We start from the raw sequence: 19,647 nt of genomic DNA, 5'->3' as shown, positions 1-19,647 counted from the left end.
TAATATGATAGAGTAAGCTAGGATTGATCACAATTTATTCAGTTGAATTCGGTATCATGTATTCTGCAGATGTAATGGATTATTTCCATTTGACTTCGTATGATACTCACGTGAAAGTCATTTCACTTAGAGTTAGTAATATTTAATTAAATTAGCTGCTGATTGAGCAAATGTGATGAACTTGAGGCAGCGGCTCTATAAACATTGTGTGTCTGTGTGCCATTTCCCCATCGGCTTCCCCATCCCCATCCCCTGACGGCGAACCCGTCACCCGTCCCCTCGTCAGTCCCTTCCCCTCGCTTCACGAGTAGGCACGTCGCTTTTAGACTAGTGTTTTTTTTTTTTTTTCCCTCTACCGTAAACATTTACATAACATTTCACATTGGTAAGCTGGCTGGCGGAGTGGGAGGTAATCATGACGGGTTCTAACAATGACGACTGTGAGAGCAGAAGTAAGGTAGCTCGTCGGCGATGGAAAATACTGGCGGAGGTGAGTGTGATTCCTGGAGTGCCAGTGACGTGACAGGTAGCTGAACTGTGACATGCCAACCCCGGCAACTGGGTCACCAGGGCTTTATTTGGCATTATGGCTTGGCGTATTGTGTGATAGAGAGCTTGAAAGCTGTTTAATGTTTAATTTTATGTATATTCTTACTTGAGAAATAAAATTGTGTGAGAAATGCTCATTTTGATGAAGTTTTGTTTAATTGGGTCAGGATGGGTTCACTTTATTGCTTGGCAAGGAGTCGAGCAGTGATGGTTGGAGATGGGGGAATGCGGAATGGGCTTACCAGATAGGCTAGTGTATCTATAGCCAGATACCATAATCCCAAATTAAATATTGGGAATTAAGAAAAAGAAATTTTTTATGAGATGAATTGGGAAGTGCTCAGTTCAACTGGGCTTTAATTGGGTCAAGATGGGCTCAAGCCTGAACTAAGTCAGACAGTGATAGAGGGTTTTTGATGAGGGTAGCATTGTTCAGTGTGTTGCAGATATTCATTTATTATGGTATATATCCTCTCTTCCTATTTCTCCCATCTTTCCTGTCACTTCTTATTGCTTTTCTTTCCTTTACAGGTGGCATTACATTGAGTGACAAGCCAAATGGTTTCCTGTAAGCCAAGAAACCAATTACAACGCTGGGTGGTAACCATATAACCGAATCATATGTGCTTCCTATGTGTCAACAAGTGGGTTGGTGGAGGGTTAGCGCCCCTCCCCGTAAAACAAATAACTCAAAGTCAATGGCCACCCCTTACGGGATTGTGGCATCTGGCAATAGATTGATAGATAGATAGATTTTATAAATAATGGTGAAACTGCCGGAGAGCTCCAAGTATTAAATGATGAAAATGTAATGTTGGTTTATCTATCTGTCTACGGTATCTATAGCCGGAAGCTGTAATTCTATAAGGGATGGCTGTTTGTCAGTTGTTTTACGGGGAGGGACACTACCCTCCACCAACCCACTTGTTGACGTGTAGGGAACACGTGGGTTGGTTATATGGTTACCACCAAGCATTGTATAGTGAATGGGTTCCTGGCATACAGAAAACCATTAGGTTTGTCACTCAGTGTAAAGCCACCAGAAAAAGAAAGATGAGGAATAAAAAGTGATAGGAAAGATGGGAGATATAAGAAGAGAGGAGGGCAGACAGAAAAAGAATGATAAAGGTGAGAAAGAAGTCTGCAGCACTACATCAAGTGAGTGGATGATGGATGCCACCACCTGCCATAAATGACAGGGATTACCTTTCGTAATTGTTAATTCTTTTATGATGCCCAGATTCCACAGGAATATCATTTATGTTACTAAAGATGGTATTATTGATTCATGACACCCAAATTCTGATGTTACTCGAGCACGAAGTTAGATTTGTTGACGTGGGTAGTGTTTTCCAATGGGAGGGCAGTGGGTCAATTTGGACCCCAAACTCATTTGTCCCCAGATCAATCAGGTAGGTTGCTAGGATAGATTAAATTTGGTTTGGCAGAATTGGGTCAGGTTAAACTGTGTTAGTTTAGGTCAGGTTAGTAGGATAGAATGATTAGTGATGGACTGACTTTGGAGCCAAATCAACCAAAAAGTCCAACGTGATGGGTGGCCCCTTGCCACGGTGTGCATGTAAAACTGGTGGTTTTGTAGTTTATATTTTAAGAATTATAGCTTTCCACAACATTTAAGCTGTGAGAAAAAAATTACATTTGTAAATTTAATGCATGGGAGCTCCCCCGCAGTTTCATCTAATTAATAAAAAGGTAATATGAGACATACTCATTTTGGTCAAGTTTTGGTAATGCTGTATTCCAGTTTCAGCCCATATCCAGAAACTAATTTTTTGTACCGGTAGCTATTTTTATTTTTTATTATTTTATAGTGCCTTATTTGGTAAAATCCTTATTTTAGCTTATACTGGATCCATTTGTTTTGGGGGTATTCTGTGGTTTGCTTTCACTGGTACAAATGCACATTCATGTAGCTGTGGCTCATCCCCTTCCCTGGGGATGGGAGAAAGAATAATTCCTTGGTATCCCAGCTTGTCATAAGAGGGAACTAAAAGGGGCCATTTTGTCACTGATCATTTTCTCCCTACTGTCCCCATCTCCTCTTCTGTCCCAGGCTAGGTTGCCTCTCTTCTTTATATTTCCATGTTTCTTTGGGCCTCTATTCCCCTGTACTCCAGCACTGTTATGTATCCATATTATTGCATGGTGATAATTCTTCATTATTCTTTCTGTTCATCTTCAGGTAGTCAGTGATAATGAGTTATAACACACAGATAAAAAACACATGGTTCCTCCCATGCATTTGGTTCCACCCTCATTACTGTACATGCACTTGCCAACCTGGGGGGCAACTCTCCCATCATTACAGTCATCTGACACTGTGCATTTTTAAATAGAAGAGCTGTTGCAAATTCATGCTCATCAGGTCATGAACCTGTTGACAAGCAAAAAGTAATTACTGTATACAAATTTTAGTTACTTTTCTTGATTGGGTGTTGGCTGAAACTAGAATAATATTGGTAGGCCAGGTGGGGGCATCCATCATCCACTCATTTGATATAGTGCCACCTTCTTTCCTCATGTCAATCATTCGTTTTCTGTGTCTGTCCTATTCCTGTCAGTATTTATTAGGGTACTCATTTTTCCACCCAAGGTGGTTCGTCACTGTGACAAGCCAAATGGCTTCCTGTAACTCAGGAAAACATTTACAATGCTGGGTGGTAACCATACTGTAATAGTAGTACTACTATTAGTACTGTAACAATAGTAGTAGTAGTAATAATAGTAATATTATTATTACAGTATTATCCAAGGGGTGGTTAGGGCTTATTTCTCATGTAGTACCACTCAGGGATGAGTGAGGCTGGTCACTCTCATCTTAAATGTCAGGACCAGCTTGCCTAGCCCCGGGCTCCTACGCTCCTCATGGGGCAACATAGGATTGGATGATGGATGGATGGATTATTATTATTAGTAAAGGTAGTATTAATAATAGTAGTAATAGTTGTAGTAATAACGTTGTAGTACTGTAGTAGTAGTAGTAGGAGTATAATAGTAGAAGTGCTGTAGTAGTATTTGCAACCCAGGCTTCTATGAACATGAACTCAGTGGACTGCAGGAAGAAGTTACTCTTCTGCAATCCACATCTTCCTCTTGGGGGATCAAGGAGAGAACTGAGGGACATTTGTATGACCAGGCAGAGGAGCCACCGAGTCATATCAGTGCCACCACATGAAGGCATCTCTCTCCAGCACTTGTAGGCTTTAATAATTCTTGGCATTAATCAAAATATTCTAAGCTTTCTTTTCTACCGCCAGGCACTGCAGCGTTCAAGTCCCCGCGATGCCTCCCCAGACAGTGCTTCCACTCGAAAGTTCCAGTCATTTGGCCTCCTAGCATTTGATCCCCTTGACCACCACCAGGACCCTCATCTCTACACTGCCACCTGCGTCAACTCATCCCTCGCTGTTACGGTCAGGTGAGCCAGCCCTGGGTGGAGTGTGAGTGTTCTTAAGGTTGGCTGATGTGGATTGACTTTGCTTAAGAGTGAGTGATGCAGGCAGAATTTGGTTAAGAGTGACTGATTGGACAGACTTTGGTTACAAGTGATTTGATTCAGGTTAACATCATTTAAAGATGATTGATTCATATTTGTTGCAATTAATGTTGGAAGATGCTCCTGCCCTGTGGTTAGGATGCTGCTGCAGGTGATTGGGTGATTCAGGTTAATTTTGATTGAGTTACTGATTAAAGTTAATCTTCATCAAGGGTGTCCGATTCAGGTTAATTTTTGTTCATCCACTTGAGAATGGTGATATCTTGTTTTATTCCTCCAACCACCAAACTTTTTTTTTTTATAGTAATTTTTAACTGAGGAGTGAGAAGTAGCCTAGCCTTCAGAAACCCCATAGTTAGCTACAAGAGGACATCCCTAAACTGAATATCAAAATCATCTGGTGGTGAGAATGATTGCAAATTGCAAATAATTAAAATCTGGCGGCGCAACTGCCAGGGTCATATGCCGCGTGGTGAGAATGAGAAAGTAAACTACTGTACTGAAGGGTTTAAGATCATCTCATTCAGATTATATTCAGGTACGATTGGCTGATTCATGCCACCCCATTTTTTGCTGGAAATAAGGTTAGGATGAAGATGATGATGATTAACTGATTAAGGTTTATAGCAGTTAAGAATGAATGATTCAAGCCAGGTTAGGATAATTTTGACATTTAATTGACCGGGTTTGATGAATGAGTGGTTAGGTGTCATATTGAATTTAAGAATTTGGTCCAAGCTAGGTTTGGGTAACTTTGATGCTTTATTGGCAGTGTTTAGTGTATGAGTGGATAGGTCTTCTGTAGGATAGGGTAGGTTTGGTATGGGTCTGCTTTCGTAAGGTTAGGTTACATTGTACGTGTGTATTGTTAATAAAGGCTCCAACATGCTTGCATGTGTTTGCCTTGGTCACCTAATGGTGGCTCTCCATGCTTCTCGATCTCTGGCAGCTCCGTATTCAGTCCCTTATCCTCGAAGACAAACTATTTGACCTCGTCCCAGGTCTTTGTCAGTGTGCCTCTTGCAGCCTTACATATAGGATTAAATAGGTTAGTTTGGGTCTGGTTTTAAGTTACACAGCTTTTACTTTAACTTGGTCTATAATTGTTATCCCCCCATCATAAGTGCTAAGCAATAAGACTATATTAATACTAAAACATGTCAGTCATGAAGAAGTGGTTTGAAAATAATGTAGAGCCATAGCATTATCATTTCCTGCCAATGAACTGTGTGAAACAAGCTACTAAAGGATGAAAATTTGGGCCAACTTGGTATAAAAGACCTGTAATGCTTAATTACTGTAACCCCTTCACTCTGATGATCTGTTTCTTAGTCTTGCTACTTTCAGGGCCATTTATTCAGCTAAGGAGAGACACTTTAAACCGGAAGGTTGGATACAAGCTTACCTAACTTCTCCACTGTCAAAGATCTTTCAAAGTTCAGTAAAACAGTCTGGTAATAGCAAGAATAAAATTAAAGTACATCATTGGGTTGAAGGGGTTAACCAAGAGTAACAGCATTAGGGAAGATGGCTGTCGTGGGCTGACCTATTTGTCAAGTTAGAAGTAGTACTGTCAGCAGTGTTACTTTAGTGTATTAATTGGGCACATGATAGTTTATCACTGATATTGTGAAATGTTTTTAGTCTTATTATTTGCAGAGTTCTCCAGTGATCTACCATGTACAGATGGAGTGTATAAACCCTATTTGTATTGGAGTTACAAAGCTGATGTTTTGATTTAATAACTTGACTAACTAGTGTTGTAATATAGCTATATAGTATATTACATATGAAGAAAATGTTGATAATCATGGATCACAGTTTCTACTTCATGCTGCTGTATATATTCAGGCATACCCTGGTTTAATGATGCAAGTGGTTAAGTAAAAACCCATTGCTAGGCAGGGTATCATATCTTGGGGCAGATTTAACATGTAAAGTATAGGGATGTTTTTGAGCTTTGGGTTTCCCCACCAGCCAAGTCCTAAACCCACCCAAATAAGTCCAAAAATAAGTTTCTTGCTAACCTAAACTCCCAGATAACTTTAAAACAAGCTAAACTAAGCCTAAAAGCAGTTTATAACTCACCCAAATCCAAAAATAAAATCTGAAAATTATAAAGACTAAGTCTGGAAAAAATCAAACTTAGTAAACTGTATCCCAGAATGACAGTGTTTACCCCACGTATGACAAAAACACGTTAATCTAAGTCAAAAAACAGTTTATAAATCAACATAACACAAAATTTAAGTCTAAAATATCATCAGAATCAGTTTTTAAAAAGACAAAACCCATTGTTGTACCGGGGTTTGGCCATCGTTCAGCAAGGTAGGGTGATATTTCTACCCCCATCATTATGCTGGGGAATCTCATTTAGGGGTATCATATCTCGGGGTCTGCCTGTATGTATACATTAGAACCTCCCTTAGTTAGCTTTTCCTTAGTTGGAATTTTATGTAAGTCGGCATGGCTCCAAAATATTCATTCAAAAAATCATTTTCCAAAATTGCCCACATGGGAAAAAAATAGTCATTGATCCTAAGTTGGCAAAATACTGACTAATAACAACCCAAACTCTGCATCATGTGAGGCATGACACATCGGGCTGTCCCATTCTAACTGGTGGAAGTCAAAATTATGGTAAGTCGGCACATTGGTTGTTGGCTGGCAATTATACCGACTTATGCAAACGTAATAAGGGATCTTAGACATTTTTTTTTTATGGGGGGGAAGAGGTGATTCTCAAAAGTTGGCAGTTCACCTAAGTCAACAAGGCCTCAGCCCCTATTATGCCAACTTAGGGAGGTCTTACTGTGTATATATATATATATATATATATATATCCATCTATCTATCTATCTATTGCCAGACGCCTTAATCCCGTAAGGGGTGGCCATTTGACTTAGAGTTATTTGTTTTACAGGGAGGGGCAGTAACCCTTCACCAACCCACTTGCTGACACGTAGTGAGCATGTTTGGTTTGGTTATATGGTTACCACCCAGCGTTGTAAATGGTTTCTTGGCTTACAGGAAACCATATGGCTTGTCACTCAGTGTAAAGCCACCTGTAACGGAAAGAAAAGCAATGAGAAGTGACAGGAAAGATGGGAGAAATTGGAAGGGAGGAGGGCAGGCACAGAAAAAGAATAATAAAGGCTAAGGAAGAAGTAGGCATCACTACATCAAGTGAGTGGATGATGGTTGCCACCATCTACCACCCATATACTGTATATATATATATACACACACACACATATGGAGCCTCTGTGGTACAGTGGTAAAGTGTGCGTTTTCATACACTGAAGAACTAGGGTTCGCGCCCCACCAGGGTAATAAACTTTGGGAGCGTTCTTCTGGCCTCATACTGCATTGGCGGACACAAGGGGTGCTGTGGTTGAACCAGTGTCGCATTCTATAAAGTGTGCTTGCACTCAGTCTGCTTGTGCTGGCCGATTACACTTGGTTCACGGACTACACACACATCCAAAGCCACTCCAACACTACAGATACACTTACAAGCACTTCACACCCTACATACAATCTCTACCAGACATCCTAAGCCACATGGTAGAGATTCATTGGCTGTATCATCCCCACTTTGGTCGGGTTAGGCCGGTCCTGCAGTGGACACTCAAACGGTTGATGAGATGAGATAAGATGAGATATATATATATATATATATATATACACACATACACAGTAGGCTCGCAGAGTGTGTGACATCATAGTGCGTGAATCACATTGTGCGCGAGTGACCAAAAATCATAACCAAAAACTTTGAATGCGCGAGTTTACCTCACAAAACACGAGGTAGAAGTGAGAAATGGCTTAAAAACGCCATTCCATCAGTACGCGACCCTCACCCCCGCACAATGCGCCAGTAGTGACCTAGAGGCTCGTGGGGAAGGTGCTCAAGAGGAGTCCACAGTAATATCTTGCCAATAACAACTTCAACAATAACGTTTTTGGCAATAACAGCAAGTTAGAATAGATACCCAGTTTCTATAATAATGATGTTTATTTCATGAATACCAAGTTGTTATACTGCCAATACGTCCATAACAAGATGAGGAATGAATCAGACAAGCAAGAAGAGATGAAGGAAATTGCTGAAAATGTGAGCAGTAGCGAGGAGGAGAGGGAGGATCCTTCCCTCACCACCTTCCCTGACTCGCCCGCCGCCGTCCCCTCCTCCTCCACTGCCCCACCTGACTCACCAGCCACCTCCCCCTCCACCTTCACAGCCCCACCTGACTCACCTGCTTTACCTGGCATACCTGCAACCCCGACCATAATGACTGTTGCCGCATTCTGGAAGAAATGTAACATTCGACAGACCATAAATTTCTTCATCAAAGCCTGGAATAATACAACATTGGCAACCATTAAACAAGCGTGGTGTGGCCGGGGTGGTGGCAGGGGCACTGTAAGTGCGTTGCCACGCCTCAGAACCCCTGTTGTTTAAGGTCATCAGGCCTGTTGTCTACTGTTGTTAAGGTGACTGCCCATATTTTTGTTATTGCAGCTATAACTGTAGTACAGTGTCTGAAAAATTTGACCTTTATTATGTCTCTAAGGGCCAAAAAATGTCCAGGTATTAGGGGGTACCGCCTGTATGTAATTTTTCCCATAAGATTATGTATTCTCAGTGAGTGAATTCACACTGCGCGAGGTCGTGGACCGCCCAATCTCTAGCACACCGTGCGAGCCTACTGTATATATATATATATATATATATATATATATATATTGCTGCTGCATATATTGAATCTGCCCTGGTATAAAATAAAAGGATTTACCATGTGGTAACCAGATGCAGTATACTGTAAAGTGGTATTGTGAATTTCAGCTTTAGAACTAGATAAACTAATGATGATAAAACCATATTAGAAATTGCTGGACCTAGTTAATCAAACTGTGATAAATTACCCAGTAGAAGTATGCTCATCATTTTGATAACCTCTGCTGAATATGACTAATTCATGTTGCTTGCCTCAGATTGGATGTATAGGCACTGTCACAGCCACTGATAAATTCACACACCCATGCGTTATGATTTTAGAAGTAAGGCGTGTTTCCTCGTTGGCTCAGGAGATTTGCTGGCATCTTTTTCGCTGTGATTTATTTTGCATATTAGTCCTTATTATTTTTATTTATGTTGGTGCTGGAGAGGGTCATCTTCATGTGCTAGCATAGATACAACTGGGTGATGGAGAAGTCTGGTTATAAAAATCTTCAACTTCCTCCCTCTCCCCCCCCCCCAACAAAGGAGGATAGCGGTTTTAAGGAGAGGGCAGCTTCAGCCTGCAGTCCACTGAGTTCACATTCAGTTGAGCCGAGGGTTGCAGCTACTATGATATAATTTTATCATGTAACATTTTTTATTGGGATTATATTGAAGGTCTGTGTGCTGTGAAAGTGAGATGCACAAGATGAGTAATTGTGTTGTGGTGTGAAGAGGGGCATTACAGTGAGGACATAGTAGATTGTTTTGAGTTATATTTTGTTCGAAGTTGGGAGGAGCGATTGCCACATCGTAATCTAGCTAGTTATGACACAGTCATTCAGGCAAGGGGAATTTTTTGAGAGGTGAAAGTCTGGTGGGGGTCCCTGAAGGCTGCAGGGGATTTTGGATGGTTGTGGTGGCTGTGTGTTTGTGTTTGGCAACTGTTGTGGTAGGTGGATGAGGTTGGACATTGTTGAGACATTGCTTGAAGTGGTGAGTTGTTCTTTTTTGTTTCTCTGTGGTAAGGAGTGGTGAAGCATAAAGTTATATGGATGGGTGGGTTCTGTTCTGAAGCAGTGAATTGTGTACCTTTCATATTCTTGTGGTCTTGAGTGGGAATATAATACATTTCACTGGGTGGTATTCTTGTCAGTTATGGAAGCTCCTTAACACCTCTTCCTAAGAGATTTATTTGGCTTATCACACTGTATTGCCCTCTTCTGCAATATATAAATCCTTCTAACATCATCATACTCTGCATGATTACATATAGAAGGATATTGACCAGCCTGATCCAAAAGTAAATTGCCAAGGTGTTTGGGAGTTCCCTTAACCGATGAGAATACGGGCCATGGTGCTTGCTACATAAATGCTAGGTGGTAGGGACATCACATCTCTTTGTTATTCAGCCCCAACTCCTGCCACATTTATTGGTTTTTATAACACAGGAAATAAAGTGCATACATACTTGAATCTTGTCCTTCCTTCTAGATTTGTGAGTTTTATAACATTCTTTACATTTCTGAATATAATCTGTTCTAGAAATTTCATCATTATAACCATTTACTAGAATGAGATGTGGTATGAGTGGCAGATGTTTAATGAGGGTAGAGTAGATCTTGAGAATCAAGAACAGGAGGAGAGCAGAAGGTATGTTATCTCCAGTAAATAATTTGTATGCCAGGTCTTGTTTATCTATTCATATATATACTGTATTATTTTGTAGTCTAGGTTCTGCATGTCTTGATTCCCATATTCTGGAATATAATTTTCAGGTTTCCACAGTTTGTTGACCCCCTGGAAAGTTATGATTTTTTTTTTACCAAATCTTTGATGATGATTTTTACACAGCTTCACAAGTTCAGATAATTGCCAGTTCCATATAATAAAGTTGGGTTTATTATGAGCTTTGCTTAGTATAGTATGTAAAGTCTTGCTGCTATTTCTTAACATTTAATTTATTTCTAGGGTAAGTCTCATTGCCTGCACACATTTTCATCTTGACAGATATTCCTCAATCAACTTTTTCTTTCTTTTCATGACCTTTATTTCAAGTACAATGTATCCAGGAATGCATTATGAATTAAACCCCCCTCAGTCTTGTGAATTATTTTGCACTTTATTCTTACTGCCTCCAGACAGTGTTGGAGAGTGACACCTTCACTTGATGGCACTGATATGACTGAGTGGCTCTGCTGCCTGGTCATACAAATGGCCCACAGTTCTCTCAGTGTCCCCTGTACTGGGAATGGTGGACTGCAGAGAAGAGCAACTTCAGCCTGTAGTCCACTAGGTTCATATTCAAATGAGCCTGGGGTTGCAGCTACTACTACTGCTGCTACTCCAGTCAGTTCTGTTAAACTAGGATACACTCATAGTGAAGGGATTAATGAATGCCATATCTGACTTCTCTAGTTAGAAAATTCTTTCCAGAGCTCAATGCAATTGTCTGGTAGTGGCAAGAATAAAGTCAAAAGTATGTTTGATATATATATATATATATATATATATATATGTGTGTGTGTGTGTGTGTGTGTGTGTGTGTGTGTGTGTACAGTATATACTGTATATACAGTGGGTTCTCGAATTTTGTTGGGCATGGGTACCTAAAAATCACCGCGAAATTCAAATAATCAAAATTTAAACTGAACTTCTTTTGGGGAAAAATTAGTTTGGGTCTGGGGCCTCCGAAACTAACTGCGTAAAATCTTGATTTTTTGCCCACACCCCCTGTAAACTTTATGAACTATAGTCCGTTCTCCCCTTTGAGGCTAAGATGCGAATGAATGTGTTTGAATGGATGAGTAAATGGGGAGTGTGTCATCCTGTCTCGGCTACCTCCCTTTCCTTGGGGGAAGCAGCCTAGGTATATAGATAGATAGATAGATAGATATAGGCAGTTAATTTACTTTAACCAAATGGAGATTTTTTTACTTATGGCAGCCTATTTTCCATAGCACACTGGTAGGATGGGACACTACTATGGCTGTCCATCTGTTGTGTAGTACAGGACTATATTTCCTCGTTACTAATATCATATTGTAGTGTTAATTTATTGTTGTGGCTGAGAAATTAAGAAGGAGAGATTGTAATGGTTGGCCTTGTTAAAGTGAACACGGCACTTTTTTTTTTTTTTTTTTTTTTTTTTTTTTTTTTTTTTTAAAGATGAACAGAGGAAGGAAAAAAAATCCATACACCAGATTACAGGTATAGTATTCTTTGCTGCCACTAGATGATTTTATTCATCATGGGGGAAATTTGTCCAATGAAGATGTTACTGAAGACCATATTTGATCCATCCAGTTTGAAAATTCTCTCCTGGAGTAATTGCAAACATGGCAAGCTTGATAAACTGAGAAAATGGAGGTTGTACAATGATTTATATATTTATATATTTTTTACCCACAGCGTCTTCAGAGTTCCTTTGTGGAGCAGTGTCATGAAAATAATGAGATGCCTATAGGGGAATTACCAAGGCCCCATGTGTCCAGAGTTGCATATTCTGTCCTCTGTTTTTCTGTTTCAAGTTTTTTTAATTCAGAGCTCCACATATAAAACCCTATCACCTTCAGGCTTCAACCGTAGTCTAGTGTTTGTATTTTATTCTCTTGTCTGTTGTATAATTTTATTCAGCATAGGAGTTAATGAAGGCTACATCTTTCCCCTTCATTTCAGAGTGCCTCTCATACGCTGAATAATGTTGTCTGGGGTTTGCAAGGATAAAATAAAAATATTTCACTGGGGTGAAGAGATTCATCACAATACTCTGTTCACTTTGAGTAGGTATAAAATTACCACCTCTCCATCTTGAATGCTGTGCAGTAACTAAAGATTCAGTAAAGTTTGGTGCTAGTCATGAAGAAATGTTATGGAAATGCTGTAGAGCTGTAGCATTGACTTTTCCTGCCACTGAGCTGCAGGAAATACTATAAGCTGCAGAAGGAGAAAAATCTGGCCCAAGTTAAAATGAAAAGAGTATAGTTGTACCATGGTGAGCCATAGTGTATGTCAACCTCGTGCTCATTTCCCTAGCTAGAAGGAAATTTTAGCCAGGGTTTTTCACAGAATGAACGGCACTGGAGAGAGGTGCCTTCATGTGGTGGCACTGACATCACTTGGTAGCTTCTTTGCGTCATTTTTACAAATGTCCCTCTCCACCCTCCCTATCCCCTAATAAGGAGAATATCAACAACAACAGAACAAACAGTTGCTACAGTATTAGCAACTGTATGACAAATATAAGACTTAGTTTGGACAAATGGCAGCCTTATAATGTAGTTTTGTACAGTGTAATTATGGTCCCAAGCCATTACTTTCATACATCATCTCCCTATGCCTTCAAGTTATACGTATTTTCCATAGTTGTATATGAACTCACTTCTTATCCTTTTTCCTGTTTATCCATCTCTCTCAGTTTACTGAACGTCTTTTTACATCTTATAAAACACAAATAACAGCACCAGCATGCAGAACCAAATGTTATTCACTTTAAGGTTTACTCTAAGGTTATATAAACTTGGTACATGTTAAGTTCATGTCCTCTGTGGAACACTTGAACTGTAATGCATCTTTTCTAATGTGATAAAGTTCCTAATCTTTTTCAGCTCAGTTGATGGCTGAGTGTAGTCAGATTGGAGGGTTGAATTAACTGGTAACGAAGGAGATTCATTCTGACCTTATAACTAAGGCTCAGAATTGAATTTTGTAAATCATGAATTTGTATTCAAGGTGTGGCAGTGGCCCACGTCTGTGGTGTGAAAACAGACTGACTATAACTGTCTTACATTTTAATCATCTGCTTCTTTTTTTGAAGACAGATAAATAATTGCATCATGACTTTATAGTCCCGAAACTTTTAACACTTCTTCATCTTTTGTCCACATGCATCCAGAGACATTAAAATGCACACAGTCACCACAGCCATCTTGTGACTCCAACCAGACTGCATAATACTGTACATGGACCACCCTCCTGACACCCCAACAAAAAACTTTGAAAAAGAAACTGATTTGCACAGAGTTATCATTACCAGTGGTTCCGTAACTTTAGTTCTGTACTGCCAATTCAGAATGCAAAAACTAGTCATTTTACATTTTGTGACTGCTTATAATGATTCACTGCATTACTTTCACGAATGACGTTGGACTTCCTCAGGGTGATGGCATCATCAGATTCCCATGAACTGTGGGGTCTGTAACAGCGTTAACATGGGATAACAATTTTTTCAACGTCTTGCTGATATTTTCATCCTAATATCGTAATACTTATCCCTAAGCTTATTATATTTACCTGATTATTGTTTTAATTCCTCATCCCCTCCCACTGTCCCTTATGATAATTTCTCCTCGGCCCCTCCCTTCCTGTGAGCATGCTAACTTGACTCGTGCATGTCTCTAGGCTATTGCGCCGAGACTTCAGCCCCAGTCAGCTCACGGGGTTCAACAATACCGGCAACGTGTGTAAGTCTCCCATCATGCTTAGCCAATTGAACACTGCTGTTTTATGTTTTTTGTAGCCATCATGTTTATCAAGTACTGTATTGCCACATTATTTGCCTTTTGCATATGTTTAACATGTGTATGTGTGAGTGTGGCTGACTAATACAAAAGAATCTGGCTACATGGTTAGTTTATAATGTTCTTGATTCTCCATGTGTCTCAGGTTATATCGTTAGTATCTAGATATTTTATTGACTTTGAAGTGGAGAATACAGGTATAACAAAGTAAAATAAAGTTTGTCTTGACTCACAGTACTCCAGATTGTTCAAAAGGAAATATTTTGCCCACATACTGTACTTAAATTGTCTTTATTGTGAAAACTTATTACAGAAATGGCTTAACTTTGTTCCTTACACCCTAAGAGGATGTATGTTGGGTCAGAGCTGTAGTAGCTTCATAGTAAGCGTAGTTTGGTATGTTGCCATAATTCTTCCTTAATGAAATGTATACTGTTCTAAATTTCCCTTGTACAGTGATTTATAAATAACACGTGTCATAATTTTGTACATTAGTATCCAGCACTGAATGTGTTATGTCATTAGTCACAGATAAGGAAGCCAGTTTTTGAGTGTTTCAAATTAGCCTGCTTGAATACCCTGATTTGGAGCAGGTCTGCATCTTTTTGTTATAAATTTAAGGAAGACCTATAACCATTGCTGGGTAAATCAAGTTTTACTGGGTACAGTACTCCTAGGCTTGAATGTTGCCTCATGAAATCAGTAGAATTTCAAGACTTCAGTACTGGAACTTGTGATGCAGCCAGGTTCTTATGTCTTGTATGTTACTGGCAGTGGGCATTAACCCCTTCAGCACAAGTATATTCTTGCTATCTCCAGATTGTTTTATTTAGCTCTTTTAATTGGAGGGGTTAGGTACAGCCACAGATTATCTTTTCACTATCAGAGGGCTACTTTGAGCTGATTAAAATGGTCCAGTAATAGCAAGAATAAATTGCCAAGAGATACAATGTAATCATACTGTAAAGGTTGATTACAGAGTCAGTGCTGTTGGACTTGCTTGTTATGTTTTGTCATCACTGCTGTTCAAGTATAGATACTCAGAAAAATAATCAGTTTGGACAGTATTGGAACACATTGCAAAGTATAACATTCAGTGTGTTGTTAGACTAATTAGTCAAGAATTTGAAGTGTGTTAAGCTGTAACTGTAGTACAGCAGTACAGTAAGTCCTCATTATAAGGTACATTTTTGATGTTCTTTTCTGTTGTAAATTCTCAAGTAAGTATATAAAGAAAAATTTCTAAAGCTTCTTGTCAGCAATAAAGCTGAATCATTAGTAGCTCTTAAATTTACAGTTATGGTTGTTTTGGATATGAGCCCATTGAACTGCAGGCTGAAGTTGTGATTCCTGTACAGTCCACCCTACCCAGTGTAGGGGATAGGATGGAAGTTGAGAGACTCTACTGTTCAGATGCTCATTCCAACATCCCAGTTAACAGTACCATCATTTCTTCAAGTTCCATTGTTTTTTATAAAGCTGATTTCCCACTTTTCCTCAATTTACGGTGCTGGAGAGGGATGTCTCCATGTGGCGGCACCAGCATGACTGGGTGATGGACCTGCTTGAATATGCAAACATCCCTCATGCCCCGCCCTATCCCCCAGAAGGAAGTTGGCGGAGTGTGGAAGAAGGACAACTTCAGTGTACAGGCCACCAGGTTCACATTCAGTTGTGCCTGGGGTTGTAGCTGCTCCTAATGTACTCTCTTCATTTTAACTATAGTTGCGGCGCGCGACTCTGAGGTTGTTATGATCATGCCCTGGCAACCTACCATTCAAAAGTGTGTCTGATTTCATGTATAATATGAGACGCATGTGATTCGTGTATAATACATTCGTGCATAATACCTGTAATATGATTCATGTATGATATGATACAAAATCGGACACACCTTTGAATGGCAGGTTGCCAGGGCATGATAATGACAACCTCTGAGTCATGCACTGCGACTATAGGTGAAAATTACCATCTGTCCATCGTGAATGCTGGGCTGTAACAAGAGATTAACACTAGAGTACAGTATGTTGCAAGTCATGAAGAAGTGCCTTGCAAAGGATGTTGAGCCATAATATTGTCATATTCTGCCATTGAACTATGAGAAATAATTTGCATAAGGATGAAAACATCTGCCTGGTTAAAATGAACAAACTATACCACAGTACTCCTCAATTTATAGTATAGTAAGTAAGAGTATAGTATAGTATAGTAAGAGACATTTGTGATATTTAAGAACACATTCATTGCTTGTAATGAGGACTGGCTGTATTAATAAAAGTAGGTGTGAATAGCAGTACAGAATGTGCACAGTGTTCTATTTGTGATGATCTGTGCCTGCCTTGCTCTTTGCCCTGTGGTAGTGAGTGTTGAAACCAAAGAAGAGTAATGTAATGAAGCTCAGTCTTGTAAATAACAGTTCAGAGTAAATGCCTCACAAGGAGGGGTGCATCATAATTTAGCCACTCAACATAATTTCACTTTAAACATAGCATACTGTACACCAAGAACATTCTGGAACTAATTTATGACAAATGGTAACAGTAACAGTCAATCATATTTTACCCCTTTGGGGTGTAATGGCCTGATGCTAGGATACAGTCCAATGTTTTGGATTTTTTATGGTTGTTGCTGTACCCCAGTCTGTCTGGCAGAGCACCATATTAACCATAAGCAAGCAGCTGCCTTCCTGTGACAGACTGACTGATGTCCCTTGGTGGCAGTGCATGATCAAAAAACCTACAGTTCCCCCGTAGGAATCAAACATAGGCAAGGCCATCACTCCAATTGGGGCTTTCTAACCACTTAAACACAACATGTTACTAATTCAGTCTGCATAACTTCAAACCATAATTACCTTAGTTGTACAGAAGTCCCAGTACCTGATCTGACCAGTAGGTTATAATGAACTATGGATATATTTATATATACACTAATATGAGAGATTTCCAAGGAGTGAGTTGAAGCTCTAGTGGATTTCCTTTTTGGTTTTATTAGGACAGTTAGGTGGTTGTCATATCAAGGTCAAAATTGACATTTTTTGATGCAGGTTGTCCGATTCTATTCTTCTGGGTTAAAGTTTGAAAAATGCACCTCATTTCATTGGGCCATGTTCTAGGATCCGTGTTTTCTACTACCAGACATTTGGAATGTGGCCTCATGAATCAGGATATTTTTGGTCTGGGTTTTACCCTGGCGTATTGATTGGACAATTTGCATCAAACCATGTCTGAATTTGACCTCATATGATGAGACCTTTATACAGGTGTCAAATGATACCATAATAGTATGGTAGCATAAAGAAAGGTTTCGTAGTGCAATAACCTAGTACTTTAGTACTGTATTGTACATATGTACTGTAAAAGCACTTAGGAGCTTTGCCAGTTCACTTTTTTTTTTTAATTAGCTTAATTATAGTGTTCTGTAAGCTCAGCAAGCTTGTGCCTTTAAATCAGCAAGATAAATGTACTGACTTCAAGCATATACCGTAATCAGTAACTGGCCTAATTTATGGGTACCCTTGCCATGGTTGTCATTTTACAGGAGGTCAAGTTCTCTGTGGTACTCCATAAATTCATATTGGATCTCTTGCACTTCAGCAGTTAGTGATTATTTACAGTGCATGAGATTGGTCACAGCTGGAGTTTTACTGATATGATGGAAAGATTAACCATAACAGTTTTGTTGTCAGATGGATATTCTCACCTCTGAGCTGCTCACATCACTGCTTTGGCTGAAGTACTGTATCACAAAGTTATAAAAGCCCTTCCATGTGTGGAATTTACATAAACTTAGAATGTTGAGTGTCATGATGGACCTGTTTATCCATTTTAACCCTTTCATTATGAGAGGCCTCTGTAAACTGAGGAAAAATTATGTGGCATTAGCAAGAAAAAACAAAATAAAAACATTGTTTTACTGAAAGGATTAATGGAGATTTTCTACCCCTTTCACAATGGAAGGTCTCCATCTAACTGAATATAACTGTCCGGTTGCTTGAAATAACTAAATATATATACTGTTAATAAAAACAGTAAAAGGCATCATACTGAAGGGGTTAAATCATCTTGAGTGTTTGATCAAGGATGTAGAGGATTGGCAAGAGAGAGAATTACACAGTATTGTATTTGAAATGTTTTTAGCGTGATTGTGTCCAAGTGTCATTGGTGCTCTAGTTTTGCATGATTGAAGGTTGTGACTTTCTGATAGCTGATTTTGATACTTTGAGTTTATGCGTGTGTAGTTAATGTGTGTACAGTATGTGTGTGTGATGTGTAGCCGTATTTTTTTGGACTTAGGAAATCTGATGCCTACTTCTTATTATTTATTTCCTGTGTTATTAATATCCTCCTGCTTAATATTTATAGGCAGTTTGTGTTCCAGAACATCAACATTTTCCCTTAATGTGGATGCTGTATTTTGGGGAAATTGGAAAGGCATATCAAGTGTGTAGTATCCGTGAAGTTTTATTAGAACTTTTTTCTAAAATTTACGTTGGTAATTCATAACTGGGGACTTTTAACCAGGACTTATTGCTTGGTATATCTTTCAAATATCCACATACTGTAAGGCTGCTTCCTCACCAAGTGCTTGCTGGCACAGGTTGGAATTCTGCAACACTTAGCACTTAGAAGTTCCCCCCCCCACACCCACTCACTTCCAGTGGGGCCATGTATATCCATTGAGACCACTTTTATGGGTTACAGTGATGCAAAACTCCTTCCTGCACCTGCCCCTGCCAGCAAGCATTTGGTGTGGATGTAGCCTGAGTTCTTATAAGTTTCCCATTTTATTTATTTATTTCTTATTGTTTATTTTATAAAAATCCATCTTAAATTGCAAAAAAATTGCCCATTAATGTTTCACTGCTGCCCATAAAATTGATTAGACAACTTTCTCCAATTTGCCATACAAGTGTCTAGTCTTAAAGGAAAAGTTGATACAGTTCTTTGGAACACATCCCCTTTATACAGGGTGTCCTGGGGAGAAAGGGCATAAATCCAGGAAATGATCGGTGAGGGAAAGCTGAGTAAAAAGTAATGTAACAGCATGAGTGCAAATCATGACTGTTATGTAGCTACTGTTACTGATAATGGGTAATTTGTGAGTGAGATCATTGTCACTTATAAAGACATCTGTAACTGAAGCATCCTAATAGTTAAGATTTGAATACATATTGATATAGTATTTTTTATTTAGAGTTCTCTCATCTATCATTTCTCTTAATAATGCCCATGTCTCTTGGGGTTCCCTGTATGACAAGAATTTGCTGCATGAGAGAAAAGCAATGTGCCACATGGAGAAGTAAACTGGCAAGGAAGAGGTGATATGGAACTTCCTAA

The 19,647-nt window shown here is 39.3% G+C and overlaps 2 protein-coding genes across 2 annotated transcripts in view; both read left to right on the top strand.

Annotated features, from left to right (window-relative positions):
* Positions 1-19,647, top strand: part of ppan (Brix domain-containing protein peter pan) — a 293,924-nt gene that overhangs the window by 21,724 nt on the left and 252,553 nt on the right. The gene's annotated exons all lie outside the window — the stretch shown is intronic.
* LOC145394374 (calmodulin-lysine N-methyltransferase) overlaps positions 358-19,647 on the top strand; it is a 29,041-nt gene continuing 9,751 nt past the window's right edge. Inside the window, exons 1-3 of the mRNA XM_080268244.1 lie at positions 358-490; positions 3,828-3,988; positions 14,190-14,251. Coding sequence (XP_080124370.1) covers positions 416-490; positions 3,828-3,988; positions 14,190-14,251 — 298 coding nt within the window. The 5' untranslated portion in view covers positions 358-415. The remainder of the gene's footprint in view (positions 491-3,827; positions 3,989-14,189; positions 14,252-19,647) is intronic.

The sequence above is a fragment of the Coenobita brevimanus genome, chromosome 27 (assembly GCF_032717465.1).
Source record: "Coenobita brevimanus isolate Jiangsu-jjx chromosome 27, ASM3271746v2, whole genome shotgun sequence".
NCBI classification, from domain to species: domain Eukaryota; kingdom Metazoa; phylum Arthropoda; class Malacostraca; order Decapoda; family Coenobitidae; genus Coenobita; species Coenobita brevimanus.
The sequence above is the reverse complement of the archived record's forward strand: the minus strand, read 5'-3'. Positions and strand labels throughout refer to the sequence as shown.